Genomic DNA, 26,196 nt, shown 5'->3' with positions numbered 1-26,196 from the left:
CTTTCAAACTGTACAAAACATCAAAGCCAAAACAAACAAGTTCATGTATGATGAGACATATACACCAAGAAACTATACAGAGTTGCTCAGTTTCTTCTAGATGAGGCTAGGCTAATATTTAAGCTTCAGTCCCATTGCTCAGAAGAAAAATAACATACATGTGGATCCTTTGCCAGACACCTTAACTTCACTGTGGTTCCAGGTTAGTGTAGCAGATTTTCCTCATGGCTTCTACTGGGGGAGGATGGGAACATTTTGCTGCTGATTGTCTGGTAGGGAACTGGTGTTGATGGGTCTTATTAATAGTTTTATCTTCAGAGAATTGATCCACCCTTTTAACTCACAGTCATCACCAGTCAAACAAAAGCAGTTTGCTTCTACAGTGGAATCAATAAAAGGGAAAATATATTATGGTATTGTGGCTTAGCTGGGAACACATGCTTTTTACTTTTTACTATTTTATCTTCTGTTTAAGAATAGGTTTTGCTACAATTCATATTCTGTTGGTGGTACGTTAGGTCTATGTGATCTGTAATCTGCACAGAAAATACATGCTGTCAGCAGTACAAGGGTAGTTTTTTTGTTTCAGTGTTTGCTGCTAATATAATGTGTTATATTGATCCATTCTGGCCTCTCAGGTATTTTCCTGGTGGTGAGAAGAATGGTATATTTCTTCAAGGAAGGAAAAGACAATTTTCATGCAAAAGAATATTCAACAGAATCATAAAGCCCTAGACCTGGTAATAAAAATAGAAGCTGATGCTATTAATACATCATTCCAGATTCACAGAGCACCATTATGTGGCTCCTGGGTTGAGTAAAATTTCATGCAATCACAGGAGCCATAGACTTAAGCTCTATAAAGTTGAAAACTTCACCAGATGGCCATCGTCAAGGCAGCTTCTAAAGACTTTAGAGCTGCAATGTGTTAGGGCCCTAGATATGACTTAGTGGTAGCTTTTTAAAATACAATTACTGAACAAAACTGATCAACATTATGGAAGTAATAATAGTAATACTTTGCACTCAATGACCTTTTGTCTGAGGACCTGAAAGCTCTTAACTAAGGCTTTTAAATACTCCCTTTCTGATTATAGGAAATAAAGTATTCAAAGTCTAGAACATTTGTGTGAGAGAACTGAGCAGGAGCAATCCAACACCATGGCCTACTGCAAACAGATAGCACTTTCTGTGTATCTGGGATTGGGACAGGAGAGTGCTCCTGTGCCTGTCTCTGTCCCTGACAAAGATGATGTCCCAGTTGATTGCTTAGGGTGGAACTTCCTATTCAGCAGTACTTCTAATCTTGGGCAGAGCCAGCCTTTCAGGGGTATTGCTTGTACATTGAAATGCTGTGTGGCAGGAATGAGAATGACATATAATGACCCTAACCTGAAATTTCCTTTATTTGCTCTATAAACCGTGAGGATAATACTGAAGTGATGTGAAGAACTGGGAATACTATGGCTCAGATATACCACACTTACCTGAGGAGCTTAGATATGGAGAGATAGATCTTGGGCTCCATATATTTAGGGCAGACAGATAAATACCTTCAAAGACTGGCCTGTGTTTTAGGGAGAACGATTATATCCTTTTAAAAAGTACAACATGTTGTCCATGCATTTACTCAGCCTCAAAATCTCATAATGGTATTTATTAGTAATGGGAGTAAATAACTGTATTTGACATTCTCTTTTCTATAGTCAGTAGTTATTTTTTTTCTTTTTTTTCCTAAAGTGATTTTATTGTGGATTTTCAGGGTCTAGAGATCATTCCTGAGAGTTTTCTCAGTGACTGTTTTTGTTTTATCTTTTAGGTTGATGTGATTGTGACTTTGGGCGGACTTGGAGGACGCTTTGACCAAACAATGGCATCAGTGGAAACGCTTTTTCATGCAACAAATATCACTCCCTTTCCAGTCATAGTTATCCAGGAGTGCTCACTGATTTACCTGCTTCAACCTGTAAGTGTTGTGAAAAGTTACTTCATAATAAAATTGACCTTCCACCCACCCTGACACCATAGGTCTTGCACCATTAAGTGCTCATTTTTTCAACTGTGTTCTGTAGGGTCAGGGCCTAATAATATACATTGCAGACAAATGAACAGCAAATGATGGGATCTGCATTCCTGCCTTGGAAAAGATTTTGTTGAATTTGTTCAGAATAGATTTTTTTTAAAGCGGAGAAAGAAGAAAAAACAAATATAGGATTTTGATTATAAATGGGAAAAAAGTAAAATTAACCTTTTAAATTACATTCCAGTAAGTTTAAATTTAGCACATAGCCCTTTTGCATGTTGAGTAGCAATAAGGATGTCTGCAATAAGAAGAATAAAAGAAAGACATGAGAGGATGATATGAGGGAATTCCTGACATACACATCAGGCAGAGCTCTTATGCAGTCCCAGTGGTGCAGTTCATCATGATGGGAATCCATATAGCATCAGCAAGAGAATTTCTTTAAGATGTGTTATTTTTGTGGTTTTTCAGGTCTGTTACTGCATTTATTGATTCATAAAACAACACACGCAAAAGATCTTGCTGATCTTCTGCTTCTAAGATTTAAATTAAATGCAAATCTAAACATCAAACACTATTCTCTAATAGTGATTCATTTATTTGTTTGGAAATATCTTTTCCTGTTGTCGAGGTTTCTAGAAGCTTACCTAATTTTCCCAATTTCTCTTGGAAAGCTTATTTCATTAAAATAAATAACGTTCACAGACAAAACCTTGCACCAGGTGTGCTTCATTGTAATTCGAGAAGAGCATTTCTAGAAGAGGTTCTATGAGTTTATAGATTTAAAGCCACAGGGGCAGATACTCTATTAACAATTTGAAGCACTGTGTCTGCAGGAAAGATAGTAGGCACAGGAGGTCTTTTGTCAGTATGATGAGGAATTACTCTGATCATTAGTTACACAGCTAAGTGGATAGAGGGAGGAATGAGGGGGAAAGAGGGCTAAGCGATAACTTTGGTTAAAATCTGAAAGTGAGGAGAAACTTGCTTGTGATTGATCTGTGATTGCAGTACTTCACCAACCACTGTAAATTTATTTTAGGATATTTTTAAGAACATGTTGAAGATGAGATAAGATGGAGAATTCCTAGTTTAGCTTACAAAGCTCTTGCTCAGACTGGAAAGACTTTTAATTATTTTCATTCGTCTTTTCCATAAGTAGCTTTAAAATGCCATGCGTAAGGTTGCTTTCACAAGAATCTTCCATGAATAATTAAACCCTTTATAACTTGAAAAAAATCACAATCTGTGCATTTAAAACAGAAATGGGAGGTTGTTAATTGTTTGTGTTTGCTGAAAACTTCTTTGTTCTGTTTTTAATAATGCCGTACAAGAAGCACGTAATATTTTTTGTAGATGAGGAGGGTTCTACAGGATATTATTTTTTTTCTGCTGTACCTGGCTGTCAGTTTGTATTGCCAGTAACTGACTTCTGTAACTTCAGGTTGTTTCTAGTGTACAGAAATAAAGGGCAGATATGGGGGCAGGCCATTTAAACAATCTCTGTGCTAATTTTGACACAAAATTGCTTTTGATTGTTGTTTAAACCTGTCACTGTCAGCGTCTTCAGTCAACTGTCGTGGTACCTTGAGATAATAACTTTAATCCTACCTAGTTTAGATAAAAATCAAGTGAGTAGTTTATACACAGAAAAAACCAAGGATCCTAAGCTTGGAAGTGCTTTTTTTTTTTTTTGTATGAAGTTCAATCTGGTATTTTTCTCTTGCAAACAGCCACAGTCATGACATTCTCTCTTTTCCCCCCTCTCCCCTTTGTAATTTAAAATCAAGGTAGGAGGGAGTTTAACACAGTGGGAGACCACTGACTTTTCAAAATGCAAGTCTCTGGAAACTGCAACAAATGAAGCAAGGTTTTGAGATTCAAATGCTAATGCAAATTATAAAGTTAAGAGCATGTTTCTTTTTCTATAAAATGTAGATCTGAAACCTTTCTCTCATGGGGAAGAAGAATCTGATCTTTATTGGATTTTTGGATAATATATATGAGCAAAATATAATTATGGTTTTGCTTCAAAATAACATTAGCCCTCTGTTCACAATATCAGGAGTGTGGTTCTCTATCATGTGTACCTAGGCAGAGTCTAAAATATTTGGATACAGCAGATAAACTGGTAATCCCATAACAGCCCTAGGAAGGATACAAAGGGGAGTAACAAGTTAAGCTGCTGAATTTTTAATTGCTAATGCAGAAACTAAGAGGAGGATGGTGTGAGTATATATGTAAGTACACCATAAAATCTGTTAAGTAATTGCTTTGAAAGAGAGTGATTTCACATTATTACAGTGTTGATATATAGGGTTACAGCAGAAGAAATATATTAGTATTTAACACACTTGTAAAGGGTCCACATGCTGTAGGAAACATGATTATAGACTTCTTGAAGGTCTTCAGGGTGATAAGAGGAAGACAGCAAGGACAATGTCTGATTTGGGATCCACTGCAGACGACCAAGCAAGGGGGACCAGGTAAACAGAGCCTTTTTTCATCAGCCAGTAAAATTATCCGAGTACTGAATGTCAGAGTAATGGGCACTTTGAGTATTGAGGCATTTCTTGAGAAATAGATGGACAGACAGTGCAAGTTTCTGAAATATGTAGATAAAAATGTTTTGGCATGGAAAGTGAAGAAAACGACAAGGAAGTAAACTCTCTAATGTTCATTTCTGACCTTTAAGGATGAGCTCCTCTAACAAAAATAGAAAAAAATGGTGGGAATAATTACACCCCATAAATATCTGTCTACATGGTCTCTATGGAGAAATGGGTGGGAGGCTGAGATCTAACTATATACGCTGTAGGTATCTAAGTTTAGATAAATGAATTCCAATATATGTCGAATTACTAAGGAAGTATTTAAAAAAAAAAAAAAAAAGCAGGCATGAAATGAGGTGCCCCTCTGGAAGGGCCCAAGAAATGAGAACCTAATTTGTAGCTCCATAAGTTATAAGTTGACGGTGAAAGATTTTCTCTTGTCTGAATGGGAAAGGAAAACTAATAACAGGCAGCCTAAATGAGCACTTTTGCTCAATCTTCACTAAAGCAGAATATTCCTTTGAGCAGATAACCAACACAGTTAAAATCAGTGGCAAAGCCTGAAGATTTTAAATTGCTTCAGAGGAAAAGCAAATAGAAGATTAAGTTACCTTTGATTTTGCCAACTCCAACGGTTGTTACTTTTTGTGTGCCATGGAACACTAATTAGGATAGGAGTCAGAAATAGGGAGACTTTGTAAGAATTCCAGGAGGTGATGCTTGTTCTGAAGCATTTTCTAATGTGATGGTTGAAACTAAAAAAAAAAAAAAAAATTAAAAAATGTACCTGTGTACTGAATAGAGGTCATTTTTCTTTCTGTAGTAGGAGAGGAAGGAAAGCCTGCATTTTTAATGAGTAATCCCTCTTTATAAGCAGAATATTTTATACAACAGTTCATGCATTTTATGCTTGAAATTTTGGTAATATCAATTACTATTAGACTATACCCTGGCTGAAAAGCATTAGGCCCTTAGAGTCATGTTTATCATGCTAGCCATGCTCAATATGAATGGCTTAAGGTTTCACATACATACTTTCTCATTTTCTGGTTTTGTGCTTCTCAGGAGTACAGAAACATTAGCTTCTGTACACTGAGCATAAATTATCTTTTATCTGTGAGTTTTATGGCAGTTTGTAATACAAGGTAATAGGATTTATGACCAAGAAATGAGAAGATGTCCAAGAGTTAATGAGGCCTGTCTTTTACACACACCGAGCAGTTCAGTTTTCCCCACGCAGGATTCCAGCCCTAGGATGTGGAGAAGAATTGCTACCTACACATGAAAATGTGTTACAGCAGCATATTTTTGTCAGTTAGCTAACTCTTTTGAAAGAGTGTGTGACTACTTAGATAACTCTTTTTCTTGCACACAGCTTTTCTTTTGAGTGCATGCTTGCCTTCCCTGTGAGAAATTATGAATAATTTAGCATCATAGATAGTGGTCCAGCAGCTAAATGTGAGCAATAAGAATCAGGAATCCCATCCCTTATCTTTGGCTCTTTACTACCATATACTTGAATAGAAGTATACTGTGCAGCCTTTGATCTCACAGTCTCCTAGTTTGTAAACTGTGTAAAACCCACTTCCTTCTCTGAATGGGTACTTTGAGGCTCATTTAGTTCTTTACAAAACACGGTTACATCCTCATCTCAGCACGGGGGTGGAACACTATTATGGTAATAGTAAATACCGTATTAGTAAGGCCCTTAATTAACATAAATGTTGCCATACCGAGGCTCTGCAGATAATTAGTTAGCATGGTTCCAAACTCAGTTTTAGGGGGAGCTAGGTGTCATTCTTGCACCTGTGTCTGGGCACAGTTCAGTTTTAGCACAAGCCAGTAGCGTTTGGAAGGTGCTACCTTGTTCTGGGACCAAGAGAGAACAGCCACATGCGTATGAGCACTGCTGTGCTACTTGGCTTGAGTTCCAAAGAGTATTACCTGAACAATTTTACAGATGCAGACAGAGTGACCAGGCATGAAGATCTGCTCCTAGATGGAGACACTGCAATAGACGTGAGAGAAAGTACAAGATTGGAAACGTTGCTGAGGTTTGTTGCTGCAGTTCTCTATGCCAGTGTTACTTGGTTTGGTTTGTATCTACGCTTGTAAAGTTTAATGGGAAGTTCAGGGTATACACCTTCAACCTCTGAGTTTTTTTCAGGGGGCCAGTTCCTTGAATTTTGCAGGAACTTCAAGAATGAGTTATCCAATTCGTTCTGTACCTCCTCATATGTGTAAGGAGCAGATCTAACTTGTCATGGCTCAGTGGAGAAAATGCTTGGTGAATGTGCCTTTTTTGGAGGATAACTTTGGAATTTGGAAATTTAATGTCTCCTTTTCCTATACATATTTTTGGTGCATAAATTCAGTTACAAAAAGGCTGCAGTTGTAAAGGAAGGCATTTAAACAAATATTTAATATTTAAACATATGTTTAGTACTTAAAATACTAAATTCACAAATATACAGCTTCTTGTTCTTTGATAAATACCTCTTTTTTATTACTTTCTATGAAAAAGCCAGCCATTCAGCTGGACAGAAACACTGCTATGTCAAAAATATTAGCAGTGGCAAAGTCTTAATTAAGCCCTTCTCTGGGAATCTGAATCCTTCACAGAAACCCTTGAAGAAAGGGATTTTTGCTTCCAGAGCTTTAGTCTCACATTTAAATTACTTCTCAGAAAAAAATAGTTGCTATGTTGGTAGTTTAAGTGCCTTAGTTTCCTTCTTAGGTAAGAAACTTTGAGGATTCTGTTCTTAAAATAAGACTTATAGTCTATGTTTTTATTCTTGCCTGAGCAAATCCAGCTGGACTAATGATAATTTAATCATTCTTATCATGTGTTAATATAGTGGGACTCTGTAAATATGACCTTCAAAAAGCTACAGATCAAAAAAATCAGGTTTATTTCATGGTAATTCATGGCTATGAAGTGGTGTTGCTTCATGTTTACCACAGGATTTCTGTGTTTTACTGAATATCAGGAATCCAAAATTAATTCATATCTGTCAGTAACATTCTGACCTGGGAAAGATTTACTTGCTGTCTTGTTTCTCACTGTTACTAAAGGAAACTTTTAGGTGGATTTTCTCATAACAGCTAAATTCTTTGTAACTTTGTTCTATTCCAGCATCCGCAAATGTGTATTATGAAATATACAAAGCTTATATAGTACCTTAGAAATAATAATTAGCTTTTGAAACCGTCAAATCCTTTTAAACAGTTTATTTAGCATCAGTTAAAAGTGCAACCTGCATCAACTTTATGAACAGTTTGGAATTATGTGGATTTTTGTGAACTTTTTTGCAGAGGATGATATCTAATACTTATGGATTACTTCTGTATAATGAAGATTATGTAAAATATGTTTTTTTAGTAACTCTCATCCTACAACCTTTGCTTGGACAAACAGATAACAACAAATTCATAGGTCAATCTGTTAGCTTGTAGGTAACTGCTTTAGAAAAAATACTTATCGTTCAGAAAGGAAAGGAAAATACCACTGTTAAAAAAAAGAGAAAAAGAATAATCATTACTAAGTGAGATTTTTATCTGCTCATAATTCTTAAGAAACAAGTAATACTCTATAGCAGGATATGATAATCACAAAACTGTTTTTAAATTCACATCTTAATGGTGTCTGGAAGAGAAGACAATGTAAGGAGTCTAATTGGATTACCTCGATATTTCTAAATTCTGAAGTCATCCAGTTTGATTCTGAATCAATATGTTGTGCTTGGTAAGTGTCAACAGTTCTGCTCTCAAATTTTTTTCAGTATATGTCCAGATTTTTAATTAGCTACTTCAGCAGCTGATGAATGATCATCTAGGAGAACCTTGACCCTAAATAAAACTCTTCCAATGAGGTTCCTGCTCTCTGTTGTTGCCCCTAGCTGTTGTGATGTGCTCTTGTTAATATATTAATATCTATTTTCCTGCTTTATGGAAACCACAAGAAGTGTTTTTAGCTACAAAGTTAGCTACAAAGCTAATTTTCTTAGAGTTGTTTTTTTTCCTCCCAAACCTCTTAATTACTTTTCTTTCCTTTGAAGTCTTAATCCATCTTTTCATCCTCAGCCTTAACATACTTCTTTCTGCAGTGGTCTGATACTTCGGGGTTTTGTGTACAATGTAGTATTAATAATTTTGTGTACTGTAAAACAATTCTTCTGCTTTATATTAAATGGTCAACAATAAAACACATAATGTTTGTCTTTGACATTTGCTTATCAGAAGCTGGTGCTTAAACTGAGATCAGTAGGAAGCTGGTAAAACTTTCTGCTGTTTTGACGATAGCAGTAAGCTGAAGAAGACCACAGCAATATTTTCACTTGCTGTATGTTCATTTATCTTTATTCTGTCACTGAACAGAACAAAGCTGGAGCGTGTGCATGTGTGTGTTCATTCCAGTTTTGTTTGGGGTTTTTTCCAGGTAGGACTTTGATGCTGTATGGGGATTTTGTAGCAAGCTAAACAATTCCCAAGCTTTTTGTGAATAAATTTTTGACCAGGAAAAAAAAAAAATCAAAAGCATTTTAAAATACTGTTAATATGGATTCCAAATTTGGTCAAAATTTTTAATACTTTGTGCATAATTTAATAAGCTTTATATTTCTACAAGGTGCCATATTTTTTGTAGTTTACAAAAGAAAAAATATTCAAATGTTTGTCTGTATGATGGTCTCATAGACTGGCACTTTATGGATTGATTTTTTAGTATTTTTATGAATATTGCTGTGGTTTAAAATATTTGTCTACCATCTAACACCTGGAAGGAGTAATGAAATGTTTTGAATTTCAAGGTCAGCCATTAGACATGAAGAACTAAGGGGACTTAGAGGAATAATTATGAACACTTTATGTGACTTGCCTTGTAAGAGGCCAGCCCCCATACTATTTAGTTACCATACAGCAACATCTTACTTTTTGTCTAATCTTGTTTTTAATTCTTTCCCTTTTTTTTTTTTCTCTCTGGATTTTTCTTGGATCCTATCAACTGTCTTTTCATAGCATATCATGTTATCCTAATTTTTCAGTTTAGTTTTGTATAAAATGTTCTATCTTTAACTAAAGCAGCCACTGCTGCCCTGAAGTTTCTTCCCGGGATTTGTCTTCCCCCAGCAGTTACAGTTGTGTGCTACAAAGCATTAATTCATCAATGCCTAGTAATTCTGGCTTAATCAATTCATAGAATCATGTTCCTCTTGGGTCACACTACTGTTTCTTCTTTATTCTCTTGTACCAATGACCAAAGTGGCCCCATCTGTGTAATATTGGAATCTACTGGGGTGATGTCTGCTGCAGAGTGCCTGTGCATCACCCTTGAATTATTGCTGCATTATAACTCTTTGTTCAGCTTTATTGTATTAGCCCACATCTCTCAAATTCTGGGGTTCTGTTCTACCCACTAAGTGACACTGTCTTTCTGAAAGCATCTTACTGGCTTGAATTTCACCAGAGTTTTGTAGTAAGAACTTTTCTCTTTGAGTATTAAATGGATTTCAGTGCTAGTTTGGGGGTATGGGATTTTTTTTCACTCCCTGTCTGAGTTACAGAAAGTTCAGTAGGGAAACTAACAGATATCGGAAGTCTGTACTCTGTGACAGAGCCTCCTCTGAAAAGAAAATATTTTACTGCATACAATTAAAAATATAGCAGGGAAAAATCAATATTATTATTCCTAAACTGAATGTAAATAACAGTAAAAATTGTGTGATAGTGGGTGATAAATTATTATCTACTACCAAAAAAAAAATCTGAATGCTGAACACCTAATGGCTGACCAAGTCTGAAGGGTTTTTAGAATCCTTTAGAGGTAAATTTAATAATGGTCCCTTCTGCTCACATCTGAGTACTGGCAATAGTTAAAGTTGTAGAAGGTGAGCATCTGTACTCTGGCCTCAGTTATATTTGAAAATATGTTATCTCTTCAATTCAGTCCCTTTGTGAAATGGCTTAGGCTTTTCCAGTCCCTTATAGTATCACTGTTAATTCTGCATCTGCCAGGCCACTGGTGTCAACTGTATGGATTTTTGACATTTACTGTTAAAAAGGGGTCAGGGAAGAAGAATGATAATATTTGGTAATATCCGGGGTTCCAGGGAAAATGCTATATTACACTGATATACAAGATTTAGCTAGAACTCTTCAGCTTTGCCATGGGAAGTGATTGACTTAGCAGTATGAATTTTCTTCGTGTTGATAACAACTGATTACATTACTTCAACACTCTCTCTCTGCCATAACAGAACATCCCAAGAGCAGATGGTGATCAGGGATTGCATTCTTCATTGTCTTTTAAGACTGTAATGTGTCTGCCACTCTCATGTCAGCTCCAATCAAAAATACTTGCGAGCAGTGCAGTTGGACTAATGACCTTCATGGGAGTGCACAGGCTTCCTACTCTTAATAATAAAATCAAGATATTTGGAGTGAATATATTTCTGTTAAAAGCAAGAAAAGGAGTCTGGAAAAAAATCTTCCAGGATCTCTGAGGAGATTATCAAGAAGATAAAGCTAGGCTTATTCCTGAGATGCACAACAAAAGGATGTGGGACAGTGGTCCTAAACTGAAATGGGAGATTCTGGGTAACTATAAGGAAAAGTTTCTACTCTGATGTTAATTATATACAGGAATAGGTTGCCCAGAGAATCCTCATCCCTGGCAACGTTCAAAGGCCAGTGGGAAGGCTGCACTCAATGACCTCCCAAAACCCCGTCCTACGTAAGTGATTCTGGGACACTTGTGGAAACACAGGTGGACTGAACAGGTATGTTAAAACCTCACAACAAAAAATGCTGGAAGGAGAAACAATTGCTGTTTCTAAAGGCATGAGTATGCAATGGTAGAAGAACTCATTGAGAACAGCCCTGTGGAGAAGGACGTGGGCATGCTGGTGGAAGAGAGGCTGGACATGATTCAAAAATGTGCTCTTGCAGCCCAGAAAGCCAATTGTATCCTGGACTGCATCAACAGAAGAGTTGCCATTGTGTTGAGGGAGGTGATTCTACCCCTCTTCTCTGCCCTCATGAGAATCCACCTGCAGTGCTATGTCCAGCTCTGGGATCCTCAGGACAAGAAAGATGTGGACCTGTTGAAGCAAGTCCAGAGGAGGGTCATGAAGATGCTCAGAAGGCTGAAGCGCCTCTCCTACTAAGACAGGCTGAGAGAGTTGGGGTTGGTCAGCCTGGGGAAGGAAGGCATTTGGGGAGACCTTAGAGCAGCCTTCCAGTACCTTACAGGGTCTTATAAAAAAGAGGGAGAAGGACTTTTTATATGGGCAGATAGTGACAGGACAAGGTGGTTGTAAACTGAGAGCAGGTTTAGATTAGATATTAGAAGGAATTGTTTACTGTGAGGGTGTAGTGGGTTTCTGTGGCTGGGTTTTGATAGCAGGAGGGGCTACAGGAGTGGCTTCTGTTAGAAGCTGCTAGAAGCTTCCCCTGTCCTGTGGAGTCAATGCCAGTCAGCTCCAGGATGAACTTCCTGCTGCTGGCCAAGGCCAAGACAATTAGGAGTAATAGTAACACCTCTGTGATAACATATTTAAGAACAGAAGGTTGTTGCACAGAAAGAATTCCAGCCAGGGAAGAGCGGAGTGAGCACATGGAAACAACACGGTAGACACCAAGGTCTGTGCAGAAGGTGGGGGAGGAGGTTCTCCAGGCTCCAGAGCTCTACCCCTGCAGCCCGTGGTGCAGACCATGGTGGAGCAGCTGTGCCCCTGCAGCCCATGGAGGAGCCCATGCTGGAGCAGGTGGATGCATGAAGGAGGCTGTGACCCCGTGGGAGGCCCAAGATGGAGCAGGGTCCTGCTGGAGACCTGCAGCCCGTGGAGAGGGAAGCCCACACTGGAGCAGGTTTTTCCCAGGTAGGACTTGTGGCCCCTGTGAGGGACCCACACTGGTACAGCTCATCCATGATGCACTGCACCCCATGGAGGAGTGACCCATGGCACAGTAGTTTGGGAAGAACTGCTGCCCGAGGGATGGACTGATGCTGGAGAGGTCTATCAAGGACTGTCTCCCATGGGAGCGACCCGACGGAAGCAGGGGAAGGACTCCTCTCCCTGAGCAGCAGCGGAAAAAACAACTGACCGTAACCCCCATTCCCTGCACCGCTGAGGGGGAGGAGGGAGAACATGGAAGGAGGGGTGGGAGGAAGATGTTTTTAAGACTGTTTTATTTCTCACTCTTTGGCTCTGATCCTCTTAGTGATAAATTTAAGTACTATCCTCACTTTGAGTCTGTTTTGCCCGTGAAGATAATCAGTCACTGACCTCTCCCAGCTCTTATCTCAGCTCATGAATCCTTAGCTGTTTTTTTTTTATTCTCCTCTGTCCAGTTGAGGAAGGAGAGTGAGAGAGTGGCTCTAGTGGGTACCTGGCATCCAGCCAGGGTCAACCCACTACAGGGGGTGATGAGGCACTGGTTGTCCAGAGAAGCAGATGCCCCATCCCTGTAAGTTTTCCAGGCCAGGTTGGATGAGACCCTGATCAACCTGGTCTAGTGAATGACATCCCTGCCCATAGGATTCTATGACTCTATGAAATTAGGGGAAAAGTCACTAGTTATTCATCTGATGAGATTTCACAACAACTTTCTGAAAGGGAAAAATGGGGAGGAGTGGGACAGTTAGAAACAGAGCTCACTATGTTGATTTTATATCCCCAACTGTATTCCAAAAAAAAAGTGAACACAAAACTTTCAAAAGTTGCTAACGTGTAGGCATAGTGTTTCCAACTGCCCTTATTTGCTGGTATTTAAACATGAAGCTGATAGCCCTGTTGGTCAATTTGAACCATGAGTCACATGAGCCATGATGGTCTGGGACCAGTCTTTCAGCAGTGCTGGTTTGCAAACAAAAGCATGAATTCCAACCCCAGCCATGGAACCTGTTTCACAAATGTAGCTCCCTTTTACATTCTGTTTACTGTACCTGGAAATACACTGTGTCCCATACCATCCTCGAAGGTAAGCTTAGAAAATGTGGGTTAGATGAACTGACAGTGAGGTGGATCAAGAACTGGCTGAATGACAGAGCTCAGATGGTTGTGATCAGCAGAGTAGAATACAGCTGGAGGCCTGTAGTCAGAGGCATTCCCTATGGATCAATAATGGGTCCAGTCTTATTCAACTTGTTTATCAACGACCTGGGTGAAAGGATAGAATGCACCCTCAGCAACTTTGCTGATGATACAAAACTGGGGGAGTGGCTGGTACACATGAAGGCTGCACTACCATTCAGTGGGACCTTGGTAGGCTGGAGGGCTGGGTGGAGAGAAACCTAATGAGGTTCAACAAGGGCAAGTGTAGAGCACTGCACCTGGGGAGGAATATCCCCAAGTACCAGTACAGGTTGGGGGCTGACCTACTGGAGAGCAGCTCTGCAGAGAAGGAGCTGGGGGTGTTGGTGGATGACAAGTGTGCTAGCAGTGTGCCCTTGCTGCCAGGAGGGCCAATGGTATGCAGGGGTGCATCGAGAAGAGTGTGGCCAGCAGGTCAATGAAGCCACATTCGGAGTACTGTGTCCAGACAAGGTGCTACTGGAGAGGGTCCAGTAGAGGGCCACAATGATGACTAGGAGTCTGGAGCATCTCTCGAGGAGATAAGATCCTGAGCCTGTTTAGAGAAGAGAATACTGAGAGGGGATCTCATTATTGCATATAAATATTTCAAAGGTGGGTGTCAAAAGGATGGTGCCAAACTCTTCTCAGTGGTGCTCAGCAACAGTAGTAATGGCCATAGATTAAAACACAAGAAGTTCCACCTTAACATGAGGAAGAACTTCTTTACATTGAGGCTGGCAGAACACTGGAACAGGATGGTCATGGAGTGTGCCTCTCTGGAGACATTCAAAACCCACCTGGACATGTTCCTGTGTCACCTGCTCTGAGTGCCCCTGCCTTGGCAGGAAGACTGGACTAGATGATCTCCAGAGGTGCCTTCCAACCCTAACAGTTCTGTGATTCCATGAAATCTAGGCATTGTTTTTGTGTATGCCACAAGAAATCACAGATATCAAAGGTGGTTCAGCAATCAGGGAAAATTTACTAGTGTGAAAGTGTATACCTTTTGGCTAGTAATGTTACCAGTACAGAATAAATTTAAGCATATGGCAAAGCAGATTAATGAAATCTAAGCATGTGCTAAAGCACTTCATTTAATGGTGGTCTGCAGATGTAAGTACAGTTATCTCATCTGGTGCATAATTCTAAGTTAAGATGTCTTTGCGTTTTCCCATCTACATGACAGCCACTGATGCTTCATGGGGCGTATCTGCATTTCTGTGGCATCAACATCTGTTTCTGAATGGTTAATTTTCATTCACAATTCCTATCCATTGTTAATTCAATTATGGCCTTCAATTTCGGCAATGTCAGATACCTGAGGGAGAAGAAGGAGCTGTACCCAGAGGGGAATCCTTTTATTCTGAAGAAAGAATAAATTATCAGATTGAATAATAATTAGCTTGCAGAATTCTCTGCTAGTAACCACAGTGTTGGCAATGAAATGTACCCTTGCATTATGAGTCTGTCTCCCTACCTCACAACTTAAAGGTTTTTAGATACAAGCATCTAAAAGCTGCACTGCAGCAGGTATCTCCCTCTCAATAACGAGGTCACCTTGTTCAGTTCTTTCTTAGCTATTGCTTTTCTTTTGGGGAAAAGCCTCTCTGGTAAAAAAAAAAAAATCTTTTCTTTGTAACCACCACAGTTTTTCCTCAGCTGGAGAAGGTACTTCAGGGTGAAGTGAGAGCAGTTGAAGATCTGGAATTAGTCTTCTGGTGCAAATGATGCCACAGGCAGACAGTCTCATCAGCTGTGAACTTGATGGGGTTTTTTAAGGAGAAGCTGCCTGTCTCCTTTATGTTAGAAGAATTTGGGAACTGAGAATAAAACTAAGATTTTCATTCTACCCAAAGTATTGGCTGAAACTTTAAAGCAATTGAAAGAGCACCAAGGGAGGACTCAGTAGGTCTCTGAGGGGCCAGTATGTCTCTGCGTAAAGTTCCAGGCCTTCCTGTTCATTCAGGATTGTGTAGAAGTTATTTCCACATGTCGCAAGTGTGCAAGGTACCACATGCAGCCGTAATCCACCCATGCTCACTGGTTCTTGAAATCCTTGAGGAATGTGGAGTCTGGTGTATTCCTGTTGCGTGCGATGGGTGCCCACAGGCAGAACTCTTGAGCAGCAGCCCAAGTTATCATAAACAAAACCATCTCCTCCAGTGTGCCCGATAATGTATGCCACAAATGAAGGTGCACTTCAGAACCTGTGCAGTTAAAGGAAGTAGTTAATCATCCCTATTATACATAGTTTATCAATTTTCTGTAAGCTTAATGATATCAGCTGAATTAATAATGCCATTCAGCTGGTGTAATTTCTTGGTCTTTCATCTGTCTGACTTCTGAATCTCCTTTCCTGTTCATAAGCACTCAATGATACTGCAGAAATATCAGGGCAACATGTAATTTCCGTTATAATTTATCTATATTAATGCCCTTCATGAGCATCTCTCTTCTTTTTTACTCTTTCTTACTTAAACCTAGTTCCAGATTACTGTACTATATGCATTGTGTCTCCTTAGGGAGGTATTATAAAGCTGTTGATTTAGAAAAGTTTTCCAGCAGCAGTCAAGGAAGTTTTTAAGTACTTCCAGCATGGGAGCCCATTGAACTGTCAAATGTATTTCTAGAAAACTTAAGGAGGCAAAATACTTAAACATTCTTTTTTCATTCCAAGTCACCTGAGAAAGTGAATCAGTTTTAGCTATTTAGTGGAGTCTGTTAAAAAGCAGAGAAGTTGTGTATGCCCCATCTCTGGAAGTGTTCAAGGCCAAGTTGGATGGGGCTTTGAGCAACCTGGTCTAGTGAGAGGGGTCCCTGCCAAAGCCAGTCTTCAGGTAATGAAATGAATGTAATTGCTCATTTCTGTAGTCCTTGGAAACTCGTGCATAATGATGTTCAAATCTCTCATCTTTAAAGACAGTAGGAGCTCGTGTTTCTGAGACAGGCTGAGACAACCCCTGCAGTTCAGGGAAACTAACACCCTGCTGGTGTCTCCTCCTGGAAGCCCATGCCTGTCAAATGCCTGCATCTGGTTGCTACCATGCAAACTTCACTTTCAGCTGGGGAAGTGAGAACAAGATCATCTCTCCTTGAAGTTTGGCAGCGTTTCTCCACGGGACTCTGGAAATGCAGGGTGATTTTAGCACCACCTTTTTATAATTGGACATTTTTTTCTCATCCGAGGGATAAAAATCCAATGTTGGGTCACGAAGAGCTTACCTGAAGCTGATTGTTTTGATTACTCCTGCTTTGTAGTCATCTTGAGAGGGGGAAAGTGAACTAAGTCTGAAAATCAGCTTAGTATTTAGGCATGTTTTATACTGGCCTCTACAGTATACTGGCCTCTACAGTGTTATACAGTACTGTACTGTAGGACCACGATTCCTTTCCTCCAGCTTCTACACCTAAAATCAGATTATTGTGGCTATGTCTATTCTCAGCATTTTTTTATTGTGCAGGGCAGCTGACATACAAAGTCTTTTGTGGAAGTAGTTACTCTTAGAAGAATCCATAAGATGAGGAATAATAACACCTAGCTTTTCGTGCAGGCTCTGATCTTCCATTAGTGAATCTCGGACTATGTGTCATGTCACACTCTTTAGCTGGATCTCAAGGTATATTACACCTATATTACAGAGGGAGAAAGAGAGACAAAGGCATGAAGAAGTGAAATGATTTGCTCAGCTACTCAGGGAGTCAATACCATATTGAAAATTGAATACAGTTTTCCAGGTTTCTACCTCCAGTGACCTGTCAGCTGGGGCCTTTTTCCTCCTTCTTGGGGCTTGTGACTTTGTTAGGAGTGACCTTTAGAGATGATGGAGATTTTTACTGAAAGTGCATAATCCTCTCTGAAAAATCACAGAAGCTCATTTTTCTACAGTAGTCAAAAACTCATCCTAACTTCCTTAGGAGAAATTGTGAAGAGATGGATATGGATAATAACCTCAGTTCTTAAGAAACATGAAAAAAACCCTCATGCTTGGATCTGAAAATGCCATTGCTTAGAGTGGCAAAATATATATATGCCAATTATATCAACAGCTGATTATTTCTAATGAACAATATATCCAGGTAAAAAAAGAAACAAAGAACTAGTCAGAGTGTGTCAGACAATTATTAGAAGTAGTAATTTCTACATTTTTACATCTTTTAGCTATCTGCCCCTGTGCATGACCACTGTGCCATCCAATAAAACATTTCTCATCTCATCAGAATTTTATAAGTTCTATTTCCATTGTCATAACAAAAAGCAGTTCCCAGGAGACATCAGAGGATGGATATTTGTTCCCTCCTGCCTTTTTTAAAGTGTTAGAGATATGTAGGTTAGAAATGCAAAATGCAGAAGGGAAAATGACTATAGCTATCACAGTCTTTCATAGGCCACTGAGCAAAAGAAAATCCTAGGATATCACATAATAGAGCTTACAGCAAGATTTGTTCTCATTCTCTGAGGTGTCTACAAAATACATATATCATGTCTCGGTACAGTGAGCTGTCATGAACACAGCTTGCTCAGGCATAGCAGCATGTTGATGCTCCTTTAATATGTAGGCAGACAAACTTCCATGGTTGGATGGACAGACACATTTTCCCCTTTTCTTATCCAAACTAGTCTCTAACTGTAGATGTTATATAAGCCCCTAAGCAATTTGATTCTTTCCTTTCTTGGAAGAGCTGCTGACCTATCTTTTTAGAGAGGCCAAGTTTCTTAAAATTAATTTAAAATACAGAGTTGAATGCTCATTTACCCCAGTTGTATAGAACTAGCATGCATTTCTCTTTTTTTTTTTTTTCTGAAATTAGGAAACTTTAAAAATATGTGTCAAATAAAGCATTTGAAGTGTAGTGTTCAACATGGAGGAAGAGACAGAATAAGCTATGAGAAAATCAGAATCAGCCTGTTCTTTTATAGAGGAAAGGCAGAAAAGGTTTTTAAATGTTGGATTGGGTCTGTAATCTAGGCCAAATTATCTAATAACTTTGGAAATGCAGGGTAAACATTTGTACTTAATGTGCTACAGGAGTGAAATTGGTGAAAACATGCAAAGAGAAGAGAGAGGCAATGCAGATCTTGCAAACTGTATGTAAACTGGAGAATGCTATGGACTTTAGACAGGCTATAAAAGCAGAGGATGAAATGAATTATGTGAAGAACTAATTGAGTATGGACATGGTCATTTTCTACTAGAATAAAAATTTGAAGCATTTGTTGTCCTATTGTATTGTTTAGGAAAAATTTCTAGAGGTGCTCATAATCATTATCTGGATCCATGGTAGATTGAAAGGAGATTGAAATGAACTCTAAGGTCATAGCAGAGTATCTGTTGCAATTCCACATGCACACAATCAGTCTTCTTGTGGTGTCGACTGCTTCCCCAGGCAGTGTTTATTCATGTAAGGAACAACATTACAGGAGAAGGTTCTTTTCTGTTTGATTTAGAGGAGACGAAGGGAATGATTCTTTATTGCTTCGGTTTTTGTTTGTGATTTCATGTTAAACCAATGAAAATATTCACCAGTACACTAATAGTACACTACATTCTGGAAAGATACCAGTACCTTATATAAAAAATGTGCTGTCACTGACTGTTTCTAACCCAGTATTTGAAAAATCATGAGTAATGTATGCTTATTTGTAGTAAATTATCTCTTAGCACCTAATATGGATTACGTGGATAAACTCTGTTCACAAGAAGCTACTTCTTGTTATATTTGTCTCTCCTTTTCTCATTGATTGTATAGGCTTTCACAGAGTGACCTCCCTAGTCCCAATCAGATTAGTGGAAATACGTTTGAGTCATTCAGAATAATCTGGGCCTCTCATTCCAAACTACGGATGAAAAGAGCACAACTTTCTTATTAGACCTTCATACAAAAGCTGGCAGAAAGAGCTCTCTGGAGCCCAGGCACTGTGGCAAGTACAGGGCTGGTGTGGTAGGTGGAAACATAGCCAGCTGAGGAGACAGACACAAAAAGATTGGTAAGGAGTCAGAAGCAGAGGGAGATATCTGGAACAATGAGCATTTTTCTTAATGTGAGCTCTGTTTCTGCATCACAAAGCAATGAGTTTCCCAAATTGTACATGTACAAACTCTTCCATTTCCAAGGACAGAGAAGGTCATGCAAAGCATGCCAGTGTTTTCAAAGTGGGCTACAATTGGCACTAGCCAGGGCCTTAATATTCATTACCTGCAATTTAGTGGCACATGAAAAGTGAGATTTCTTTTCTTCATCCTAAAAAATATTCCAAGGAAATAAACAGAATTGCTTCCAGTCTGTTCCTTGCAATTGAATGGCCCTGTTGAAATAAGTGAGGGTCAAACAAAGCCAGAGCAATAGATAGAGCTTCTCAGAAGTAATTTCATCTCTGAGTAACTGATGTGATTTCCGTGAATTATCATCACATAAACATGATACATCATGTAATACATAATGAGGATAGTTTGGTTTAAAGATTTTAGGTCTGTGTGTTTAATTATAAATAAATCACAGTTAGACATGTATGAAAAAAGATTCTCTGACTGTGGGATCTTTCCACTTGCAAAACTCCTGAGATTTTTTCTGCCATGTGGATGCGTTCTTACATACCTGAAGAAAATGACATAGTTCTAAAAATTGAGTGCTATCCAGTAAAGAACATTTTGCCTACTTTCATTATAGACCCATAATATGTTCTCAAAAATGGAACATGATTTTTGAAGGGGAAGTTATTAACCACAGTGTTATAACTGTTATGCTCCCAGGAGTATGATAGATGAATGGAAAGAATATGCTTATAAGTGTGCCCAAATGTGCTACTTTATTGTTATGGAAGAGAAAAAGCAATATAATGATATTTGTTGGAAATTACTTGAAGGCTACTCTGTTTGAACTGATTGATGCTTTTACTGGTTAAAAAGGGGTGTTTCCATTTTATGATATTAAGACAGATTAGATAAAAACTACGCGTTTTAAAATCCAGCTTTCATCCAGACAGAAGTGTAAAAATGAGTCTGTACTTACAGTCTGTAGAGTAACAGAGGTAAAACACTCTCAGAGTCTTCTCCAAATGTTTGTGTGTGTTTTTTAAAAGGCAAAATTAATATAATATTGGCTTTACAACAGAAATTTCCCAAAGACATCTGTCCTAGAAATATAGGCACAACTTCAGGATTGTGTACACTGCCATTTACTTCATTAGAAATTAAAAATATTAACGCTTTTTGGATCTCAGGCATTGCTCAGACTCACAGACCTTTTTTGTGCATCAGCAGGAAAAGGCATGTGTTTATGAGAAAGCTAATTGGAAAGTGGAAGGAGAATATTTAGCACTATCTGAACTTTTGTGTCCACGTGGATGAAAAATCTTACACTTCTCTAAGACAGTCATGTAATTTTGTTGCCCAGAAGAATGCAGTTCTTTGCGGGGGAAAAGACAAGACCTCATTTGCAGGAGTTAATTTTTTTAAAGTCTACCTGAACCTTCCTATCAAACAAGGTTCCTGACCCCTCTTTGGTTTACCTATCTTAGCAGTGCTAGAAATAAACACCTGCATTTCTGTAGGTGTGAGTATTGAATAGCAAAACTGATATTGCTGCAATTGTTGAGAAGGGATGAGGATGAAGTTTGACTCCTTATTTCTCCCCTGATTGATATTTATGTTGGGTGGGAAATGTAGGTGTATTTGTGTACACAGCTAGTTAAACCACATAGGCTTTTACAGTAAAGCATAGAGTTTAAGAGCATTTGTGACTTCATGAGTAGACAACCAGCCACATTTTGAGAGGTTACAGGCAGAACACATTCTGGTAGAAAAACATCCTATTAGACAGCAAACATACACTGTATATGTCATGCATTTTTATTATTGTTTCCATATTCATTAAAGTTTAAGGCCTTAAATGACTTGTCAAAATGTTATGCCAAGCTAAGAAACATTTCCTTGATGTGCCGTAGCTTAGCAAGTCCTCCTGGCATTTCTAGAACTCTGAGTAGTCAAGAAATAAGCCCTACATTTCTCAAGTCACTTGTATGTTTGTCTCCATTATCCACTTCTCATTTTTCTTCATTTTTGATATATTTTTCAGAATTTTATACCTTTCTTATGTAACTCTTGTCTAAAATGTGATCAGTTTTGCTTGTGCATATATGTATGGTCCTGATTAGGGAAAGTTCAGGTAGATCTGAACTTTCTCCAGGTTCTGGGGAGGTCAGATTAGAGAGTTAGTCCAAGACCATCCCATATGTTTCTTTTATTTATGAATAAGAGGGCTTTGTGTAGGCTTGAGTCCATATGCTTACTGCAGTATGAATAGCTAAATTCAAACATGGTTTGACTCATGTTGATCTTGGGATGTGCTGCTTTATGTACAGGAAAATAGAAAAATATTCTGAGGATAAAGAAAGTAAAAAAAGAAGAATGGGGAATGAACAGAGTAAAAAAACGAAACAAACAAACAAACAAAAAAGGAAGATATGAAGGCCAAAAAAAAGAGAGAATAAAGGTGTGAGAAATTTATGCTTTGTGTGCTTTTGCATAAATTATATGTCTGGTAGGATTTGTCAGCAGTGCATAGGAGTTTGAGATGCTTTATTGTTATGGTACATTGTAAGTAAGCACCTGCCTCTGGCAAATGAACTTTGATTGTGCCAATTTCTTAGTTTCTAAAAATTATAAAGAAGCTCTTAAAGGAATTTTGATAGGCTTGAGTCTGGGGTAGAAATGAATGGGGAAAGAGTTTTACAGGCAGGATAGTGTGTCATGCCTTTATGTAAATACCCTGTATGCATAACATTACAATAAAAAAAATTCTGTTTGATTCTAAAGATTACTGTTATAGTTCTCTACAGACAATTTTATTGGACCAAATGGGAAACTAGTTGTTTAAACAATTGGCCAATGCATTTGAAATAAGAAAGAAAAAACCATGGAGGAAAGATGGTGATGGCAGCATTAGAAAATGAATGCTCCTCTTTTTAAACAATGTTGTATAAGTAAGTCATTATTAACATGTTTTCAGAAAAGGTCCAGTGTGACTCACCTGAGCTCCCACTGGACCCTGGGGAATGTTAATGATGGTGATCTTAGTGAAAGGAGAGGCAAATGGGTGCTGAGTGCCCTGAGAACACCAACTTTTCACTGAAGTGCAGGAGAAACACTACGATTGTATGACCCACAACGCACTTTCTTTCCAGTGACAGCTCTGGTCTGTGAGATCTGTAAAAGGGAGCTTTTTGTCATAACAGCCAGCCCCTCCCTTCTCAAGAAAAGTGTTTTCTGCCAGACTTTGCATGTTCTCTGAAGTATTGTAGACCTAAAATAAATATCAGAACAGTTAGACATCTTTACACTCCAGTTAGCAAAACTTAATTTAAAAGTAAAAGCTATTTTTACCAGACTCACTGATGTCAATGACTTAGTAGTGCTCAAACGAGTTTTTATTATTCTGAACAAACTAAAAGCATCAACTTTAGTTTTGTGCCTCTCTCTGCCTAAAGCAGATTTTTATGGTATAGTTAGGTGCTCTTGAAAACAGGCTTTTATAAGTAAATATTCATGGATGATTAACCATCCTAAAATAAAGCTGTTGTCACATGTTTAAACTGAGAGAAGGTATGTACATGTTGACCTGTAAGCTAATTTCTACATTTCAGTACATCTGTAATGATCAGTAAAACTGAGGCACTTGCAGATTTACTTCCAAGGACTTCGGCTTGAGGAAAGCATATCTTTTTAATTTAATTGATTCTAGGGTTTGGAAGCAACAAAAAAGTTGTGGCATGGTAAAGTGCTTTCCTAACTTTTGCAGAGTAAAGGAAGGGTGTCTTAATCAAAGCAGATCTTTCAAGACCAAGACTATTTTTAGGAAGTTTAAGTGGAATAGAGATCAACTGAAGAAATGGTACCTGGAGAAACATGGAGAAAAACCTGTAAATGAGTCTGCAGAAAATGTTTTTATGTGTTCTTTTACTGTACCCATCAATATACTGTTGGCTGGTTACTTGTCACTGTAGGAAAAAACAATGGATGTTGTAAATTGATTTTCTTAGGAAGGCATCTTAGTTTCAGATAAGTATTTTGCACATTAATTTGGCTTTCCTCTTTCATTCTTATTTCAAGCAGTATACAGTCTGTAATTAATGCAATGGACTCAGCTGAACAACCTTGTAACTGACAAGAGATGGTCCCTTATGACCTTCATTTTAATATTGAAAAATTAGGCAAAACCAAACAACTTCTACCAAAGAATGAGTAAAAGATGGTTTGGAAGGTGTCCTTTTTCAGTAAAATAACAATATTCTGTTAGATGATCCATTAGTCATTGATAATTGGTCTGTTTCTTTTGGTGGTGAAAGCAAGTAATTTTTTGTGACCTTTATTTCTGTTCAACTTATCAGAGAATCTGATTTTTTTATTATTTCTATCTTCTGCTTTAGAAATATTAGATCTCACTTAGGAAGATGATGTAAGAGTTCAAATTGCGATTTTTCATCCTCGTATGTCCCAGTGTCGTGTACCTTTTTTCACTTAGGAGTAAAATGAAAGCACAGACATCTGGGCTGCAGGGAGGGCTCCCTGGGAGCCAGGACCTCTGTAGGGGGCCTGGTAACCAGTTCAACAACCCCAGCCAGATGGCAACCCCAGCCCCATGCACTGGGCACCTCCCTGGAGAAGGGTACAGGACAAGATGTGAGCCCAGGAGGGCAGGGCCATGGGGACATGGTGACACTGGGGCAGGGGCTGATGGCCCCAAATTCTGGGCCACAGGCAGAGTAGGAGAGCCCCTGGAGGCTGGGCAGCCACAGTCAGAGCAGGCAGTGACTTAGGACCTCAACAGGGTGATGGGAAAGGGGTTTAACGTTTTAAGTGAGTGATATGTTTGTCACCTGACAGGGAGTTCCAGGTGCTTTTACTTACTCTGTGAGTAAAGCCCTCCCCTCTGCATACTCAGCTTTTCCATAAAGACCCTCACCCCCGAGTCTGTTTGTTACTGCTGTCTTTCTGAGCACTGGAGGACAAAGTGTTGCATGAGAGGTGGATATAATGTGCAAAAACTGCATGACTGCTGGTGAGAGATGTTGCATTGCCTTGACAATAAGTACGTTTTCAGTCTGCTGATTGACATTTTACTTACTTCCCTTGCTTATAGTTTCATGAAGCCTGCTGGTTTTCAGACAATGAAAAGAGATTTCCTCAGGAATGTGAGCCCTGGGTCAAAAGAGTTATTTACACAAGGGAGAAAACTGAACAGACCTATGCGCTGCATGGAAGCACAAGGTTCATCAGAGGCAGCATGTTTCATGGCATGCAGAGGCAATTACCAATAATCTTTTTTGAATATGAAAATGAACAGTCATTCATGTTTCTCTGGGTTGGTTTGGGTTTTTTTCTGTCTCATTTTCCAGCAGGCATGGGAGCTCTCCCCATCAGGCAGGCATTGTGGAGCTGATCTTTAGACAGCTGCAGAAAAAGCATCCTGGGGTGCCTTTTTCAGCCTCTGGTTAATAATAGCTAATATGAAAGTAGGAATAGATTGAAGAGGTTATTCACATACCTGTCACACTTGCCAGCTGACTTTCTTGTTTGTACAGTGAACCCTTTGAGACTTTTCCAAGAGGGAAAAATTTGCGTTTTAAGTGAAAAACAAGCCGCTCTTCTTTGGCCTAGGCAGGGGCTGCCAGAAGTAGAAATATAAATGCCTTTTAAGGATCTAAGATGCATGACTTTCCTCATTCTCCTCAAGTTACCTGAAGCCTCTAGAGCATGTTTCAGTAGTGACTCAAATCTACGATTGTTGCATGAATCTGTGGAAGCAACAAAAAAAAATCAAAAACAAACAAATAAAAAAACCCTCCTACCTTTCAGTCATTTAAATTTATGGTAAAACATTGCCTTGCAATGAAGCGAAGATTTGGCCTGTAGCCTGATGGGTTTTAGTTCTGCCACATAATTACATGCAGTACTGTTCACGCAAACTGAGACTGACTGTGCGCCGATAATTTGCGAAGTCATTAACGAGGTTTTTGAGGAAATGGTGAAAATTAAATATTATCAGCTGGATGGTTAATGGGCATTTACTGCACAGTCTAGTCACTGAAATATAAGATCTTTCATTCACAAAGTAGGAACACATTTGTTCATTTTGTTCTGGCTCTGCAGATGGCAGTGTTAAGAGATTATGCATTTCGGGAAATGTCTTAAAATATTTTTGCATGTTAAGAGATTATGCATTTTTGGAAATGTATTGAAATATTTTTGCATGGTGATATAAAGGCAGCAATGAAGAAGAAATTCTTGAGGTGCAAGAGGAATATTCTGTTTACTTATGAAGCAGAAAGTACTTTAAGAATTTGAGCAAGTTTATGTTAATAAATCCTCATGGTGAACTCTACCTTTGGCTGCTGTTTGGCCTCTAAGTCTTAAAGTCACCCTATTTTTTTTAACCAAAGTCAGAAACCTTTGTTATGGAAGCAAAGGAAGTGGACTCTTATTTCTCCCTTGCTGAATGAATAGGTGCCTACAGCAAATAGTTATTCACATCTCAACTGTGTAGATGTGAT

General features: G+C 38.7%; 1 protein-coding gene across 8 annotated transcripts in view; it reads left to right on the top strand.

The window, feature by feature from the left end:
* Positions 1-26,196, top strand: part of TPK1 (thiamin pyrophosphokinase 1) — a 300,163-nt gene that overhangs the window by 190,291 nt on the left and 83,676 nt on the right. For 7 of the 8 annotated variants that reach the window (XM_032700088.1, XM_032700132.1, XM_032700096.1 and 4 more), the window contains one exon: positions 1,820-1,966. The exons of the other annotated variant lie outside the window; for it this stretch is intronic. In XM_032700088.1, the coding sequence (XP_032555979.1) occupies positions 1,820-1,966 (147 nt within the window). The remainder of the gene's footprint in view (positions 1-1,819; positions 1,967-26,196) is intronic. 8 annotated transcript variants of the gene reach the window in all.

Source organism: Chiroxiphia lanceolata, chromosome 1, assembly GCF_009829145.1.
Source record: "Chiroxiphia lanceolata isolate bChiLan1 chromosome 1, bChiLan1.pri, whole genome shotgun sequence".
NCBI classification, from domain to species: domain Eukaryota; kingdom Metazoa; phylum Chordata; class Aves; order Passeriformes; family Pipridae; genus Chiroxiphia; species Chiroxiphia lanceolata.
This window is presented reverse-complemented; position numbering and strand designations above follow the sequence as displayed.